Consider the following 19045-nt stretch of genomic DNA (forward strand, 5'->3'; position numbering starts at 1 on the left):
AAATACAAAATAAAAAATAAGAAATAAAAGAAAATACATCAAACCTGCAAGCACTTCATCAACAAATTTGTTAACAAGGGAGAGCTTTTTCATTTTCCGGAAGCACAAAGACACTTACTTTGGAGTAAACACCATTATATGCCACGAATTTACATCCAAACATCCCAAATGGGATGAACGAGTAGGGCCAGAGGACTCCTGCAACATAGAGGCCACAACGGAGAAGACCCTCCTAAATGTGCTGATCCTTCAGACATACATGGATAATACATGGAGTAAACAGAAAGTAAACAGGCAAGCTCATACAAGAGATAGATCTGTAGATTCACATTAGACAAGAAGCTGGGTGGCCAATTGTGGGTTGGGAAATTCCTAAAGATTGGGTGGGGGGGGGGGTCTGAGAAACATCCGGTTTTGGAAGGGGAGGAACCAGTGGTGGGATTCAAATAATGTAACAACTGGTTCCGATGGTGGGATTCAAATAATTTAACAACTGGTTGTTTACGAGCACCATTTTAACAACCGGTTCTGCCGAAGTGGTGCGAACCGGCTGAATCCCACCACTGGGAGGAACCCCTGTTGGGTATAATACCATAGAGTTAAGCAGCCATGTTCTCCAGGGCAACTGATCTCTGGAGCCTGGAAGATCTTTAGGCCTTGTCAGAGGTGAACGACCCTAGCCAAGGGACTTGGAAATGTTCACTCTCAAGAAGAGGAGGTTGGGTGGGGTGGGGGAACATGATTGCTCTCTTTCAGTATTTGAAGGGCTGTCACTTTGGTTGAATCCCCACTTGAAATTTGCACGCAGATTCAAACCTGTTCGTTGTGAAACCGTGTCCTCTACATCGGAGTTTCTCCCTCCCCACCGCAGCGAGCACACAGCAGACACCCGGTTGCAGAACTCTTAGCAATCCCCACTACCAGGCTAGCTCGCTTCGCCAGTCTCCCCTGATTGGCTGGCATGCCTTGATGGGATCTTTTCCCACTGCGGAAACGTACATTGTAGGGTTGTAATAAAAAAAACCAGCGTGTAAAAGTTTAACGTTTAACTGTTTAACTGTGCAAACAGTTAATCGTTACCTGTGTAAACCATGAACGATTCAAAGTTATGCGTTTGACTGTTTAATGTTTGCATCCCCTTCTGCTGGCCAATTGCAAAAGCGGAAACGAAACCAAGGAAAGGCTGCGTGTGCATCGCAGCGCTGATTGGTTGCCCGAATTCCACGTCACACTCCAGGGCGGGAAACAAGTCAGGGTTTCAACCCTCGTCCCTCCCCTCGGATCAGCTCTGAACCATGTTAATGGGGTCTATACCACTTGCAACCAGGTCCTGCCGGAACGCAGATTAAAGGGGAAGTACAAGCGCCAGAAACAGAATCTGCCACGCAAGCCATGGGGAGGTCATCCCTCAAACCTGGTTAGTTTGTGTTCTGAAACCTGGCTAAGACAGTAGTGGGGATTCGACCTTATTCATTCATTCATTCGACTTAATAAACCGTTCTCCCCTGAAGGCCTCAGAGTGGTGTACAGATCAGTAAATAACAACAACAAAATCGAAGAACATCATTAAAATACATAAAACCAATAAAACCAGTATCAGTCATACAGCCCACCCACAATTTGGTGGATGGCGTCCAGTTCTAACCCTGGGAGGGGGCCGGCAAGTTGTCGAAGAAAGCAGATGGTACAAAGGGCATCAAGAAGGGGCAGTAACTCAGCAGCCGCCACCACCACCCCAAAACCCCAGTGGAACAGCTCAGTTTTACAGACCCCGCAGAAATTAGAGGAGGACAGGGAGCCCCACTCTTCCTGTTGACAGCAAGAGGACAGGACTTGCAATAATATGTTTGAATTCCGGGTGGGAGGGTACCAGTGGGATATCAGGAGGCAAATTTTTACAGTATGGGTAGCTCAGCACTGGAATGGGCTGCCTGGGGAGGTGGTGAGCTCTCCCTCCCTGGCAGTTTTCAAGAAGTGGCTGGGTGAACACTTCTCAAGCCCAGTGGCGGAGCGGCAAGGGGACAGGGGGGATTGCGTTGCGCACCGGGGGCACGCCTGGGGGGTGGGAAATCACTCCCGGCCCCTCCCCTTTTCCTTGTGATCCCCATGCTCCCCTACACAGCCCCCCCACCCCTTCCCACATTTACCTTAGTTCCTTTTCTTTTTCTAGCACTTTTTCAGGCTGAAAAAAGCAGCCTATTTACAGTTCAGGCTCAAAAACTGCCTTAGGAACTACAGTTCCCAGGAGACCTTGGGGCCATGGGGGGGGGCAGAAAAAACACACTGCGCATCTGGCGCAGTTTGGCCCAGCTATGCCTCTGCTCAGGCCCCTTCCACACATGCAGAATAATGCACTTTCAATCCACTTTCAATGCACTTTGCAGCTGAATTTTACTGTGCGGAATAGCAAAATCCACTTGCAAACACTTGTGAAAGTGGATTGAAAGTGCATTATTCTGCATGTGCGGAAGAAACCTCAGGAACGCTTTTGGCTGATTCTGCATTGAGTAGGGGATTGGCCCAGAATAGATGTACTATCTGATTTCATCTCTATGATTCCACGAAACCAATCTTGGTCATGACATCCTTGCACCCCTTCCTGGTCCATTACAAACTGGCTGTGAAGAGACAGCATTTTCATTCGAAAAAGTTAGCTTGGACTCTTTAACCAAATGTTGTTAGTCTTTAAAGTGCATCTGGACTTTTGGTCTGCTTTGGGGAGAGATTGGCCACAGCTGGAAATGCTGCAGCCCCATCTAGTGGGAAAGAAGGGTTACTACAGCCCTGCAGACTTGCATCCTCTTCAGCCATGCTCTGGGGATTGGCGATGATCACTGCTAGAATGGCCAGAACTTTTCCAGGGTTTGCTTTTCTGTGTCCAGAAAGGGTGCCACTTTCTGATGCAACCCAGACTCTGCCTCTGGTGTGTTTATGGTCACAGGGCAACAGCATCCTTTTCAGATGTCATACATTTTGGGTTTAAGGTGGTGTCACCATTGCCTCTCACTATCCTCGTGTCTATGTTTCTATCTTTGTTGTTTGTGTGAGTCTTACTCACAGAATTTGTTACCTGAGATTTGTTCACCTTAAAAAATACTGCAGGACTGTGCGTGTCAACCAGCCTCATGGACAGCGGGGTTCGCACTCTGGACAGTTCCATTGTGGAATGGAAAGGGTTACCTTATACCACAGGTGTCAAACTCGCGGCCCTCCAGATGTTCATGAACTTTAATTCCCATCAGCCCTTGCCAGCATAGCCAATGCTCATGCTGGGAGGGACTGATGGGAATTGTAGTTCATGAACATCTGGAGGGCCGTGAGTTTGACATCCCTGCCTTATTCTAAAAACCAAGACAGCACCATATAATAATGTGAATTGAAAAGGGAAAGAGGGATTCCATTTGACCACCCCAAAAGAAGAAAAAGAAGAAGAGGAGGAGGAGGAGGAGGAGAAGGAGGAGGAGGAGGAGGAAGAGGAGGGGGAGGAGGAGGAGGAAGAGGAGGAGTAGTAGTTTGGATTTATATCCCCCCTTTCTCTCCTGTAGGAGACTCAAAGGGGCTTACAACCTCCTTGCCCTTCACCCCTCACAACAAACACCCTGTAAGGTGGGTGGGGCTGAGAGAGCTCCGAAAATCTGTGCCTATCCCAAGGTCACACAGCTGGTGTGTGTGGGAGTGCACAGGCTAATCTGAATTCCCCAGATAAGCATCCACAACTCAAGCTGCAGAGCTGGGAATCAAACCCAGTTCCTCCAGATCAGAGTGCACCTGCTCTTAGCCACTATGCCACTGCTGCTTCCAAAAGGCTATGCTGGGGATCATTGGACCTGCATGGACATCTGTGTGGGTTGCGGACTGTGATGAGAAGGACAATTGCCACAGCAACGCGTGGCCAGGCCCCGCTAGTTATAAATAAATAAGTAAATAAATAATGTCGAGCCAGTCTGCTTCAGCTTCCCGTCTGCTAATCCACCACCCCACGAACAAGTGACAACTACTAATGTAGTTACATTTGCCTTCAGAAAGGGAAATTTCTCAAAGATGAGGGGGATAGTGCACAGGAAGCTGAAAGGGAAAATCAAGAGAGTCAAAAATGTCCAAGGTGCTTGGAGGTTATTTAAAAACACAGTCTTAAAAGCTCAGCTGGAATGTGTTCCGCAGGTTAGGAAAGGCAGCGCCCAGTCCAAAAGAAAGCCACCATGGTTAACAAGGGAGGTTGAGGAAATTATTAGGAAAAAAAAGATGTCTTTTAGAAAATGGAAGTCCAACATAACTGATGAAGAATACCAGAGAGAACACAAATGGTGGCAAAAGAGAAGCAAGTTAGCTGTAAGGGAGGCAAAAAAGGATTATGAGGAACGCATGGCTGCGAACATCAAGACTAGCAACAAACAGTTCTTCAAGTACATCAAAAGCAGGAAGCCAGCTAGTGAAGCGGTAGGCCCGTTAGATGATGAAGGAACAAAAGGTGTGCTAAAAGATGACAGGGAGATTGCAGAGAAGCTGAATGAATTCTTTGCATCTGTCTTCACCCAAGAGGAGGTGAGGAACATTCCTGCACCTGAACCAAGCTTCTTAGGAGGTGAATCCGAGGAACTAGCGAAGTTAGTGGTAGACAAGGAAGAACTTCTGGCAGCCATTGATAAACTAAATGCTACCAAATCCCCTGGCCCAGATTGCATTCATCCAAGAGTTCTTAAAGAGCTCAAGCATGAAATTGCTGATGTTCTCACATTAATATGCAACTTATCCCTGAAATCAGGCTCCATCCCTGAAGACTGGAAGATGGCCAATGTCACACCAATCTTTAAGAAAGGGTCTAGGGGGGGGGGGGGGCGGGAAATTACAGGCCAGTCAGTTTGACATCTGTTCCTGGTAAATTAGTAGAATCTATCATTAAAGATAAAATTATTAAACATGTAGAAAAGCAAGACCTGCTGAGGAAGAGTCAGCATGGCTTTTGTAGAGGCAAGTCCTGTCTTACAAACTTACTAGAGTTCTTTGAGGGTGTAAACAGACATGTGGATAAGGGGGGAACCAGTGGACATTGTCTACTTGGATTTCCAAAAGTTGCTTTTTGACAAAGTTCCTCACCAGAGACTGTTGAGAAAACTCAGCAATGAAGGGAATAAGAGGGAAAGTCCCTCCCATGGATTAAAACTGGTTGAGGAACAGGAAACAAAGGGTGGGTATAAATGGGAAGTTCTCACAATGGAGAGATGTAGGGAGTGGTGTCCCCAAGGATCCGTTTGCTTTGGGACCAGTGCTCTTTAATTTATTCATAAATGACCTGGAAGTAGGGTGGGTAGTGTGGTGGCCAAGTTTGCAGATGATACCAAATTATGTAGGGTGGTAAGAACCACAAAGGATTAAGTAAGAGCTCCAAGCGGACCTTGATAAATTAGGGTGAGTGGGCTAAGAAATGGCAAATGCAGTTCAATGTAGCTAAAGCTAAATGTAAAGTGATGCACATAGGGGCAAAAAATCCAAACTTCACCTACTCGCTTACAGGGGTCAGTGCTATCAGTCACAGCCCAGGCAAGGGATTTAGGCGTCTTAGTTGATAGTTCCATGGGAATGTCAACTCAATGCATGGCAGCTGTGAAAAAGGCAAACTCTATGCTGGGGATCATTAGGGAAGGAGTTGATAATAAAACTGCAAGGATTGTCATGCCCTTATATAAAGCAGTGGTGCGACCGCACTTGGAGTACTGTGTTCAGTTCTGGTCGCCACATCTCAAAAAGGATATCGAAGAGATAGAAAAAGTGCAGAGAAGGGCAACGAGGATGATTGAAGGATTGGAGCACCTTCCTTATGAGGAGGGGCTGCAGCGTTAGGGGCTCTTTCATTGGGAGAGGAGACGCCTGAGGGGATAAGATTGAAGTCTATAAAATTATGCATGGGGTAGAAAATGTTGACAGAGAGAAATTTTTCTCTCTTTCTCACAATACTAGAACCAGGGGGCATTCATTGAAAATGCTGGGGGGAAGAATTAGGACTAATAAAAGGAAACACTTCTTCACGCAACGTGTGATTGGTGTTTGGAATATGCTGCCACAGGAGGTGGTGATGGCCACTAACCTGGATAGCTTTAAAGGGGCTTGGACAGATTTATGGAGGAGAAGTCGATTTATGGCTACCAATCTTGATCCTCTTTGATCTGAGATTGCAAATGCCTTAACAGACCAGGTGCTCAGGAGCAGCAGCAGCAGCAGAAGGCCATTGCTTTCACATCCTGCATGTGATCTCCCAAAGGCACCTGGTGGGCCACTGCGAGTAGCAGAATGCTGGACTAGATGGACTCTGGTCTGATCCAGCAGGCTAGTTCTTATGTTCTTATGTTCTTATGAGTTTAAACAACTGAAAGAAAGAAAGAAAGAAAGAAAGAAAGAAAGAAAGAAAGAAAGAAAGAAAGAAAGAAAGAAAGAAAGAAAGAAAGAAAGAAAGAGAGAAAGAGAGAAAGAAAGAGAGAAAGAGAGAGAGAAAGAAAGAGAGAGAGAGAGAAAGAAAGAAAGAGAGAAAGAGAGAAAGAGAGAAAGAAAGAGAGAAAGAAAGAAAGAAAGAAAGAAAGAAAGAAAGAAAGAGGAACCAGCATTGCCTTGAAGACTAACACAGATTATGAAACACCCCTGACAAACTGACTGTGCTTTATGCCCCGTTTCATACACAAACCAGCAGTCTGGGCAACGAGACGCGCTTCTGCACAGAATCGACACCATAGCTCACCCAGCAATCCATATCCAATTTAACCGAATGGCCATCGGAATCGGCCCCAGTTGCAATTGGAAAGATTCAGACATTGTCTCACTAACTCAGAGTGCCTTTGAAATTCATAACAGCTGTAGTGAACGAGCTAACATAAGTAGTGGGGGGGGGGGGAGGCTGCCCCTCTGTACAGTTGCCACTGATGGATACAGCACCTGTGTGCCACAACTGCATGTGCACATACTGTCACTGTAAACAGGAACATTTGCTCCCGATGGTAGGGATGCAGCCTTTGCACACTGTGCTCATGTGAAGTAAATGTGTATGGAAATGAGGTGAAATGAGTGTGCTCATACCCATTCTGCATACTTTGACCTGTCCATCAATATGTTCTGCATCCAGGACAAGCAACAGCCAGAAGAAGAAGAGTTTGGATTTACATACCACCTTTCTCTCTTATAAGGAGACTCGTGGCTTACGAACTCCTTTCCCCTTCCTCTCCCCACAACAGACACCTTGTGATGTAGGTGGGGCTGAGAGAGTTCCAAAGAACTTTGATTAGCCCAAGGTCACCTAGCAGGAATGTAGGAGTGCGGAAACACATCTGGTTCACCAGATAAGCCTCCGCCACTCAGGTGGAAGAGTAGGGAAACAAATCCAGTTCTCCAGATTAGATTCCACCTGCTCTTAACCACTTCACCTTCCACTACAGATATTTGCTGTCTACTGTGTTGTCTCCAATGCCTCAGGCTAGTTCCATCTTATCAAATCTCTGAAGCTAAGTGTCATGATGGGGCCATGGGTGGTGGGGATCACTTTCGCTGGTGCAATATTATCACTTCTAGCTGTGGCCTTGGAGTTCTGCGGCTGGGAAGAGACTCCAGGCCGGACAATGCGGACTTTCTGCTTCTCATGTTGGGGTGGGGATCTCACACTCATATTATCAAGAGTTTGGTGCAGTTTTCGCCAGAACTCTCTATGTTCCTGACATTTCTCCAATAAAAGCCTTGAACCAGTCAAGTGATTTATTGTCTGAATGGGGAATCTGACACTAAGCGGGTTTCACCCTGGTTAGATCACATAAAACCATCCAGGGTTACTGCACAGAAAACCTTATGTCATCTGCAACTCGATGATAAGGATTAGGGCCAAGTATTCATTTTGGGAACTCTAGACGGGATGCAAGAACACTGTGATTGCTCAGTTTCTTTTCTCAGCTCAAATGGGCTAGGACAGGGGTAGGGAACCTGCGGCTCTCCAGATGTTCAGGAACTACAATTCCCATCAGCCTCTGTCAGAATGGCCAATTGGCCATGCTGGTAGGGGCTGATGGGAATTGTAGTTCCTGAACATCTGGAGAGCCACAGGTTCCCTACCCCTGGGCTAGGACTTTAGAGGCCTGGAAAGCCCTGTTTTAGACAAAAAAAAGAGTCAGACAGCAGAACAACAGTGCCGGTGTGTAACCATGTGTGTAGGAGGTTAAGAGCTCGTGTATCTAATCTGGAGGAACCGGGTTTGATTCCCAGCTCTGCCGCCTGAGCTGTGGAGGCTTATCTGGGGAATTCAGATTAGCCTGTGCACTCCCACACACGCCAGCGGGGTGACCTTGGGCTAGTCACAGCTTCTCGGAGCTCTCTCAGCCCCACCTACCTCACAGGGTGTTTGTTGTGAGGGGGGAAGGGCAAGGAGATTGTAAGCCCCTTTGAGTCTCCTGCAGGAGAGAAAGGGGGGATATAAATCCAAACTACTACTCCTACTCCTCTTCTTCTTCTTCTTCTTCCTCTTCCTCTTCCTCTGCCATCATCATCTCTTTTAAAAATTAATCCTGTCATGAAGAGTCTTGATTTTTTAAAACGTTCTTACTGCTAGAAGAGGAAGTTTGGATCGATACTCTGCTTTTGTCGACTGTACAGAGTCTCAGCACAGCTTACAAACTCCTTTCCCTTCCTCTCCCCACAACAGACACTTTGTGAGGTCGGTAAGGCTGAGAGAGTGCTGAGGGAACTAGCTTACAGAAGGGAAAAGAAATTGAGTATTTAAAGGCATCAGACATTGGTATCCTTCACTTCCACACCATTAGTGGATCTCTTTCAAAGTAATAACTTCATTACAGAGACTTGATATTATTGTATTTGGGATCCCCTGTGTGTGTATTATTCATTGTTTGATTGTTGTTGTTATTTATAATATGTATACTTTTGTTGTTGATTAACAGTTGTGGTTCTGTTATATAAATGTTTTAATTCCTTTCATTAAAAATAGAGTTTTAAAGTTCGCACTAGAGCCAGACAGGTCCTTTTCCCTTCTGTAAACTAGAACTCTGGTTCATTATATCTATATTCATTTTATATATATTCATTATATATGAGATAACATTATATATGAGATATATATGATATATATGTGTATATATGTATACATATATATGTATATATATATGTGTGTGTGTGTGTGTATATATATATATGTTCTTATGTTCTTATATGTTTATGTTCTCATGTTCATATATATGCTTGGCCTGGCAGCTCACAGGTACACAGCCTTGGAGCAGATGGCCCAGCTATTATCAGCAATGGCGTAGGAGGTTAAGAGCTCGTGTATCTAATCTGGAGGAACCGGGTTTGATTCCCTGCTCTGTCGCCTGAGCTGTGGAGGCTTATCTGGGGAATTCAGATTAGCCTGTGCACTCCCACACACTCCAGCTGGGTGACCTTGGGCTAGTCACAGCTTCTCGGAGCTCTCTCAGCCCCACCTACCTCACAGGGTGTTTGTTGTGAGGGGGGAAGGGCAAGGAGATTGTAAGCTCCTTTGAGTCTCCTGCAGGAGAGAAAGGGGGATATAAATCCAAACTCCTCCTCTTCTTCTTCTTCTTCATCACTGCCCAAGGCCATGGGGCCTCTTCTCGCTTGCAAGTAAATAGTTCAATAGTGCTTAACTGCTAATTCTTATCGGCCTTCCTGAGGGAGTAGCCTGCATGTCCCAAAAACAATGTCTCTTTCTCCTTTCTCATGCTGATATTATGGGAATGCGAGGGTGGGGGGGATTATGGGTTGAGTCAAACTGTAACTTACAGGTATATACCAGGGGCCAGAGAGCCAAACCTCAGTTTTGGCTATCTGGCCATTGGGCTGACACAGTTCTAATAAAGCTCTTGAGCCATTCTTGAGACTTGTTATTGACTGGAATAACGGACCCTTATACTAGCTCAAGGTCACCCAGCAGGCTTCATGTGTAAGAGCAGGGAAACAAATCCAGTTCACCGAATAAGAGTCAGCCGTCCTTGTGAAGGAGTGGGGAATCAACCCTGGTTCACCCAATTAGAGTCCACTGCCCTTAACCACTATTCCACACTGCCTCTCCTACAATTTTAAGCCACTTTTATTTATTAGAATTGTTTTGTAGTCTATTGCTTACCCAAGGGGTCTCATGGCGGCTTACAACACTTGAAGAACATCATAATAAATCAGTTTGAAACCAACAGAAATCAGATAGTACCTATAAAATGTGCAGATGCATGACTCAGCGCCATGCTACTATCAAAACAGCCTAAAACATCTGTTATCAGAGTGTGCATTCCCCAAGGGCCATAGCTGAGAAAGCCATTCCCCTATAACAGCTAACTAAACTATGTATCATTCTCCATTTGATGATAAAACACTATATTCTCCGCACATGTTTCTTCATGTTCCAGGTCAAGCAAATGCTGAAATCACCCTTTGGTCCATGGCTAACTGCAATACTGCATGCATGAGTATTGTAGTAGTTAGGAGCTGTGGGCTCTAATGTGGAGAGCCAGGTTTGATTCCCCACCCCTCCACATGAGCGGTTGGTTCTGAACTGGTGAACCAGGTTTGCTTCCTCAGTCCTGCACATGAAGCCTGCTGGGTGAACATCTGGAGAGCCATAGTTTGCAGACCCCTAGACCAGGCCAACAATCTCACTGCTACACCATATATTCAATCCTTCTTTGGAGTGTTCTTCTTGTGACTGAACCTCAAACATATCACAGGGCCCACAGAGACAGTCCAGCGTAGTCAAAGCTTAGGTGAAGGATCAGCACAAACTTTATGTAGATGAAGTGTACTAGAAGAGAAGAAGAAGAGTTTTGGATTTATATCCCCCCTTTCTCTCCTGCAGGAGACTCAAAGGGGCTTACAATCTCCTTGCCCTTCCCCCCTCACAACAAACACCCTGTGAGGTAGGTGGGGCTGAGAGAGCTCCGAGAAGCTGTGACTAGCCCAAGGTCACCCATCTGGCGTGTGTGGGAGTGTACAGGCGAATCTGAATTCCCCAGATAAGCCTCCACAGCTCAGGTGGCAGAGCTGGGAATCAAACCCGGTTCTTCCAGATTAGATACACGAGCTCTTAATCTCCTACGCCACAATCTGATTCTCCTACGCCACATCTGATTCTCCTACGCCCCAGTTATCTTAACCATGAGTCTTGTGGCACCGTGGGATTCAAATAATTTAACTGGTTGTTTACAAGCACCATTTTGACAACCAGTTCTGCCGAAGTGGTGCGAACCAGCTGAATCCCACCACTGCTTATATACTAACAAAATATTATTTCAGCATAAACTCTCATAGGCTAGACCCCATTTTGTCAAATGCAACTGGAATTAAGCTACAATAAAACTATGTGACTGTTTAAAGTGTCACTGCGCTGTGTTTGCTGCAGCCAGCTTAAGAAGGTTCCCCCTTTGGAATCAAAATAATTGCAATCAGCCAAGAATGAATGAATCATCCCTCCCTAGGAGGGATCGAGTATAGGAAGTCATAAATTCACCAACAACAGACCTTTTCCCCAGCCTGTGCCCAGCTGACATGGCACCATTTTTAATGCATTTGCTTGTTCTTGGTGGTTCTTCAAGCAAAACTTTGAGATAGACCTCATATATAGTCAACCACAGAAAGGGATAAAACTGTTTTTTTATCACCAGGGCTGCTAGAGTCTTGGCTGCCATCTGGCGGTCAGTGGCTGCCACCGTCATTTAAAAACCAAGAAACTTTTCTTCATCTAGCACGCACCAGCGTCTGGCTGTCAGCTATTCGAAAGTCACTTCCTCCAATTTCCAATTTTTTTTTGGTTAACAGACACCATGTCTATTGCTGCATAAATCAATGTACTTAATTTGGTTTCATAAACATGTTCTGTGCACACGGTCAGTTTGAGTGTTATGTGCGGACGGCAGAGCACAAGACAGCAGTGTGGGTAGTTACATTTTACTTAACATCTTGCAGGGATTCTGCCGAACTGAATCCACCTGAAGAAGAAGAAGAAGAGTTTGGATTTACATCCCCCCTTTCTCTCCTGTAGGAAACTCAAAGGGGCTTACAATCTCCTTGCCCTTCCCCCCTCACAACAAACACCCTGTGAGGTAGGTAGGGCTGAGAGAGCTCAGAAGAACCGTGACTAGCCCAAGGTCACCCCGCTGGCGTGTGTGGGAGTGCACAGGCTAATCTGAATCCCCCAGATAAGCCTCCACAGCTCAGGCGGCAGAGCTGGGAATTAAACCCGGTTCCTCCAGATTAGAATGCACCTGCCCTTAACCACTGTGCCACTGCAGAAATTTAGCACATCCTGTCATTTTGTGCAGAGGGAAATTTAACTCTGCCTCACCCAGCTGACAGCAATTGCTGCAGCTGTGTCTCAGATAAAGATGGCAGTACTGTCAGTGGAGGTGCAGTGGTCGAGAAAATTGTCTGCTTCTACATTAGAATATAGTCCTGAATGAATATGAGAATTATCGTTAATTTATACACCACTGCCTTTGTCAAAACCATTATTTTGTGCATTATTGAACATGGTACTTTGATACAAGAGCATTTATGGTTCATTGGACACTTATCAAACTTTCAAACAGATGGGGGAGCAGGGCTAGGCGGGGACTAGGCGGAGCATTCTACAACAAAAAAGATCCAGCATGTTGAGTTCTGTGGTGGAGGAATATACAATTTACTAACACCTTTTTGTGAGGCAGGAAAAAAAACTGAACTTAAACATGGAAGGGTTGGAATGTGCTTTCCTGACACAAGGAGGAAAGCTTACCATTCTCCCTGGCCCGCCTGCTTAGAGCCAGCATATTTCTTGTTCTTTCTGTAGGAAAATTGTGGTCCAGACCACACAAGCCCGGTAGGCCAAATACCACATAAGCAGGTCTAGTAATTTCATCAATCTTCCTCTTTTAGAAGGCTGGAGAGTGACAGGACAATAGGCTCAGCCGAGAAGGGTCCAATCATTTTTGGCATCCTATTGGTGCCACTGCTCCCCGCCCTGTATCATGGGACCCTATTTGCACAGTGCGCCGACAGGAAGCCGCCACCCACAAAACCCCTGGAAAACCACCCCAGCCTCTTGCTGGCAGGAGGGAGAAAGCAGGCCTCTCACAGGAGAACATCCTGGAGCTGCCAGTTGGGGCAGCAGACCCCAAAGCCAGGGGCAGGTAGAAGGGGCAACGATAAGACTGCTTGCCATCCCTTTGCCTCTGGCACCCGTGGTGACCACCAGTGCACCTAACCCTAACCAGTGCCTCAGTCACCCTGTTCACTGTGGGATAGCGGCTCAATAACAGTTCAACGGGTGCAGCTGATCTAACGAGACACGGAGTTTAAGATCAGTTTCTCAGATACGACGCCAGCCTCTTATAAACACCTAAGTCTCCAGGGAGTAAATTAGAATTTATTTATTTACTTATTCGATTTCTATCCCACCCTTTTTTCTGCCTGTAGGACCAGGCCATATTCACCAGTGGCAGACAGCAGGGTATTCTGATAAAATACTCCACTCCTCTGCCCCATGCAAGACATCCAGTGGGGTGTAGTGGTTAAGAGCGGGTGGATTCTAATTTGGAGAACCAGGTTTGATTCCCCACTCCTCCACATGAGTGGCAGAGGCTTATCTGGTGAACCAGATGTGTTTCCGCACTCCTATGTTGCTGCTGGGTGACCTTGGGCTAGTCACAGCTTTTCGGAGCTCTCTCAGCCCCACCCACCTCACAGGGTGTTTGTTGTGAGGGAGGAAGGGAAAGGAGCTTGTAACCCACCGTGAGTTTCCTTACAGGAGAAAAAGGTGGGATATAAATCCAAACTTTTCTTTTTAGGGTCTCAAATGCAATTTTTTGGAATCCGGATGAAGAAACCCTGATGAGGGGAAAAGCTACTTTCCCATTTTAGGTCTTGCTCTTCCACAGTCTGGCTCATTTAGCAAACAGGCACAGGCCACAGCAAACTTATTTCACAAAACTAGAACCAGGCTGCTTCTGGCCATGACCTTCAACAAAAAAAGGTCCTTCACTTAGCTTAGTGATGGAAAGCGAGCAGGTTTTTTGTTTGGAAGCCAGAGGCCAGCGTGGGAAGGTAGTGGTGAAGGTTTCATCCCTTTGCAGCACCCACAGAGAGGAGTAAAGAGAATCATTCATTCTCATTTAGGTTAGACGACACTAGGTGGGTGTATCTGAATGAAACAGCTACAGCTATACCATTCATCACTATGCACTGGGAATGACAGCTGCAGGTAGATGCGAGGCAGTCTCACCTGGAGCCCTGCCTGTAGGCCTTCGGGCTACCTTAATGCACCCCACAGCTTTGTAGGACGAGACCTAGTCCCAGGTAGCATTTAATAATATACTCATTCCAAATTGTTATACTTTATTCCAAAATGTCTTAGATTAAATGAATGTCCATGTTAGTTGGGAATGATAGAAACTATTGAGCATGGTTACTTTTATCAGAATATTCATATTAGATACGTCACTCCAGTTTTGCTAAATCAGGGGTGTCCAACTCTGGTGCCCCAGATGTTCATGGACTACGATTCCCATCACCCCCTGCCAGCATGGCCAACTGGTCATGCCGGGAGGGGCTGGCAATCGTAGTCCATGAACATCTGGGGCACCAGAGTTGGACATCCCTGGTCTAAATTTCTGGTAGAACAAACCATAAGTTGCTCTTCTTCTTGCTGATCGTGCTGCTGAAAAATTCGGCAAGGTAGCAAAATTCTGTAATATAGCATGCAAAATGAGGCAAAAGAAAGTGGCTCATTTGTAATAGCTTCATCGTTTTCATTTAATTCCATCTGGATCAATATTTTATTGGCTGCATATTTTGTAAGATGGATTTGTATGTCTTTGTTTGTGGCTGCTGATCTTTGGATCATAATAAAATTGATTCAATTCCCGGACGGAAGATATTTGTGTATCAGAACATGCCACCCGCATGATTCAACCAGAGGCATAGCTGGGCCAAACTGAACCTGGTGTGCAGTCTATAATTTTTGCCCCCCATGCCCCCCCTCAGCGCCCTGCCCCCCATGCCCCCCGAGCGCCCTCCCTTCCCCCCCTTACCTTAGTTCCTTTCCTTTTCCTAGAACTTTTTCAGGCTGAAAAAAACAGCCTATTCACAGTTCAGGCTTAAAAACGGCCTGATGGGAACTATACTTCCCAGGAGACTTTGTGAGCCCCAAGGTCTCCTGGGAACTGTAGTTCCTCAGATCATTTTTAGCCTGTACTGTGAACAGGCCTTTTTTTCAGCCTGACAAAAATTTAGGAAAAGGAAAGGAACTAAAGTAAGTGTGGGAAGGGGGGTGGGGGGAACTGTGGGGGTGCCAGGGGGTGGGGGGAAGGGGGAGGGGCCTGGGGTGGTTTTCCATGCCCCCCCTAGGCGTGCGCCCGGTGCACGACTCACCCCCCATCCCCTTGTAGCTCCACCACTGGATTCAAACCTCCCTTCCACCCCTTGGGTACACAAGCTTGGAACATGTTTTTAACATGTTGGGAGCCTGCTGTGCATTTGAAAGGAGGCCTGCACTGGAGTAGACCTCGCTAAAAAGGGGGCTGAGCCAAGTGGGCTGGTTAGCGCTTTTCTTTTGTTTTAGGAGAGGAAGAGGAAACCCGTTTCATTTGGGAGTCTCCCCATGTTTGTAACAGGTATGGCGTAGCTGCACCTATGAAAGGAAGAGGGCCATAACAAGGGAAAAGCCTTAGGTGCACAAAACTGTGCAGTGGCGGGGGCGGGGTGGGAATCTAAAATATGCACCTATTATCTCAAGCCATCATGCCATTAGAAAAAGGGTGCATTTCTTTAAGTGTAATGGTTTAGACCAGGTGGATTCTAAAACCCATGCAGAACTACCGAAGCAGGGTGAGGCGTATTAAAACAAAAACAGACTTGTCAACAGATACTTTAAAATTTATTGACCAGACCAGGGGTGTCCAACTCTGGAGCCCCAGATGTTCATGGACTACGATTCCCATTAGCCACTGCCAGCGTGGCCAAATTGTCTATGCTGGCAGGGGTTGATGGGAATCATAGTCCACGAACACCCCTGGACCAGACTCACAACAGCTGAAGAACCCAGTGTCCAGATATAGGAGTGGAATGTTACCGAAGGCGCTTTCTCCAGCCGGCCAAATGAGTCTGGAAACAATTAACTGCATGCGTCAGCAACTGTGAGTTGTTCTTATCAGCAAATAACATTCCCATTTTTTTGGAGAAGTAACAGTCAAATTTTTATTTGTCTCTATTGGAAAAAAAAATCTGTACAATATTGCAGTAAAACACAGCGTATTGCCTCTGTCGCCCAAGGGCACTCTGTCTCTGCCATAACCAGCCCTTGTCCTTCCTATAAGGCACTGACTGCTGACAGACCAAGAAGACATTTCAGCTCTCCCCACCCAAAAAAAGAAATCAAAAGTCATGGAGATTTTGCGTCCCAGGGAGATTTGTTGGATGTGGGAAGGCAAAGTTTCCAAGGGCAGCAGGACTACAGCGGGAACTTTCAACCTGCTGAGTTGGATAAGATTCACGGATGAGCTTCAGTGCACCAGGCTGCAGCCGCTGGTCAAAGGCTCGACCATCATGTTGGGGAAGACCTCTCTGCTTCCAGGAGGGGAGACTGAGGCCCAGAGATGGGGATAAAGTGCTGGCAGGTGAAGAGGAGAAGCAGAAAAGGAGGAGACAGAATTAGCTGGTCAAAACACACATTCCTCTCTGTGTACTTAAAAAAAACCCTAAATTTTACTCATAACAGACTAAAATAGGAGGCCCCAAACATCACTCCCAAATTAGATCCAGAGCTCTGGCCCTCCCGTGTTTGGAATATGCTGCCACAAGAAGTGGTGATGGATAGCTTAAAAAAGGGCTTGGACAGATTGATGGAGGAGGCGTCGATCTATGGCTACCAATCTTATCCTCCTTGATCTGAGATTGCAAATGCCTTAGCAGACCAGGTGCTCGGGAGCAGCAGCAGCCGCCGCCAAAGGCCATTGCTTTCACATCCTGCCTGTGAGCTCCCAAAGGCACCTGGTGGGCCACTGCGAGTAGCAGAGTGCTGGACTAGATGGACTCCGGTCTGATCCAGCTGGCTTATTCTTATGTTCTCATGTTTTACCTACTGCCTTCCATGCTTCCTTCAAGCCACAAAATGGAGTCCCCAAGACCTGGCGTTTGACCCCTGCCCACAAAAAGGAAAAAAGGGGGGTGACAGCCACTCAGTTAACGGGCAACCAGACAGCCAGTGTGGTGTAGTAGTTAAGAGCAGTAGACTAATCTGGAGAACCAGCGTGGATTCCCCACTCCTCTACATGACGGCACACTCTTATCTGGCGAACCGGAGGTTCGTGAGGTAGGTGAGGCTGGGAGAGTTCTGAGAAGATCATGACTAGCCCAAGATCATCCAGCAGGCTTCATGCGGAGGAGTGGGAACTAAAACCTGGTTGTCCTTGTTGGAATCCACCACTCTTAACCACACCACACTGGCTCCCAGAGAACTGTGACTGGCCCAAGGTCACCCAGCAGGCTTCATGAGGAGGAGTGGAGAATCAAACCCAGTTCTTAGATTACAATCTGCCTCTTAGCCTCTGCAACATGCCAGCTTATTCTGTTAAAAGGTTCTTGAACCTAACCTGCAATGCCAGGATGTTCATGATCTAAATTCTTCCCCAAACTAATGACTTTTAAGGTCTTAGGCAAGTGTACCCTAATGTTTTGGGTGACCACAGAGGACCCATTTATTGAGTGGCCAGAACCACCACGGTGTGCCACTTTGATAAGCGACTCCCAACATTCTGTCAAGTAGCTCCGTTACTACTTGGAAAGGGGCTGTTCGTATATGTCTGTAGCCTTCCTAGGTTAGAGAAGCACAGACTCATCGTGATGCAGGGCGAGGGAGAATCCAGATGCTCCCAAGCTTACCATCGTATCTTGAGCATCCAGCATTTTCGCCACAGGCTCTTTGCACCGTTGCACCGCAGGCTGGGCAAAGGGGGTGACGTGGGACATGTAGAAGGCACATTCGTCATTCAGGCAGTCCTCGTGGAAACGCCGGGCTGCTTCCAGCCGATCCTCCAGGCGTTGCTTGAAACGGGCCACAGAGGAAGAGGGCGCCCGAACGCCTACGGACAGAACAAAGCGTGGTAAGAACGCTCAGCCACAGACAGCCCAGCAGGGCCAACATCACCAGCACATACAGTCTGCCCAAAGCGCATCCTTAACAGCCTTGGATGTAGATGGGCTGAGCTGGGGAGAAGTAATAAAAAGCAAAAACCTGCCACACCAATTACTGCCAAAACTTATACACACGGGGTAATATGTTTAGTGCAAGACAGTCATGAGATTTTCACCCCACAGATATATTTATTGTTCAGTTTCAGATGCATTTTATGTATTATTATAGAGGCTAGAACCAAAAATGCCCGCTATGGGCAGGCTATAAAATTTGAGCCCTTGACGAAGCAGCCCAGCCGCTGCGTAACGGGAGAAGACTCAGAACTCCCCACCCCCATCTATATTATTCTAATTATTCTGAAGAAATCGTATACTTCTTTAGAGGATTTTAGGACTTACCTGTGTTTGAAGCTGTTGCCCTAGGACAGTGGTGGTGAACCTATGGCACGGGTGCCAGAGGTGGCACTCAGAGCCCTCTCTGTGGGCACATGCAAACAGTGTGCCCCCCCCCCCCCCACATCTAGGCTGGCCTGGGCTGCTGGGCTCGATTATTAGCATTAAACCTAAGACCTAGTTTTGGGGAAGCAGTGTAGGTGACCCTGTTAAGCGCTGTTAAACCCCACTGATTTTCATGCGAAGAACTAAAGTGCGATCCTTTACCTGGGAGTAAGCTCAGTTGCTGGCAATGGAGCTTGCTTCTGAGTAAACCCTCCTAGGGTCGTGATTCACCCATTGGAAGAGTTGCACAGTTGCGCCAAAGCAAAGCCACCGACTACCACCAAGCTTACTCCTGAGTAATACTTACCTGTGTTGGAGCCAACCATTTTTTCTAAACTAAAACCTCAGTATTCAGGTTAAATTGCCTTGGCACTTTGCGATAAATAAGTTGGTTCTG

At 46.7% G+C, this 19045-nt stretch overlaps 1 protein-coding gene across 1 annotated transcript in view; it reads right to left on the minus strand.

The window, feature by feature from the left end:
* Positions 1-16187: 16187 nt before the first annotated feature.
* The window catches only part of LOC125428033 (trophinin associated protein), a 33926-nt gene continuing 31068 nt past the window's right edge, over positions 16188-19045 (minus strand). The window contains 2 exon segments of the mRNA XM_048487608.1: positions 16188-16627; positions 17899-18098. Of these exon segments, the coding sequence (XP_048343565.1) occupies positions 16562-16627; positions 17899-18098 (266 nt within the window). The 3' untranslated portion in view covers positions 16188-16561.

This window comes from Sphaerodactylus townsendi, linkage group LG03, assembly GCF_021028975.2.
Source record: "Sphaerodactylus townsendi isolate TG3544 linkage group LG03, MPM_Stown_v2.3, whole genome shotgun sequence".
NCBI classification, from domain to species: Eukaryota; Metazoa; Chordata; class Lepidosauria; order Squamata; family Sphaerodactylidae; genus Sphaerodactylus; species Sphaerodactylus townsendi.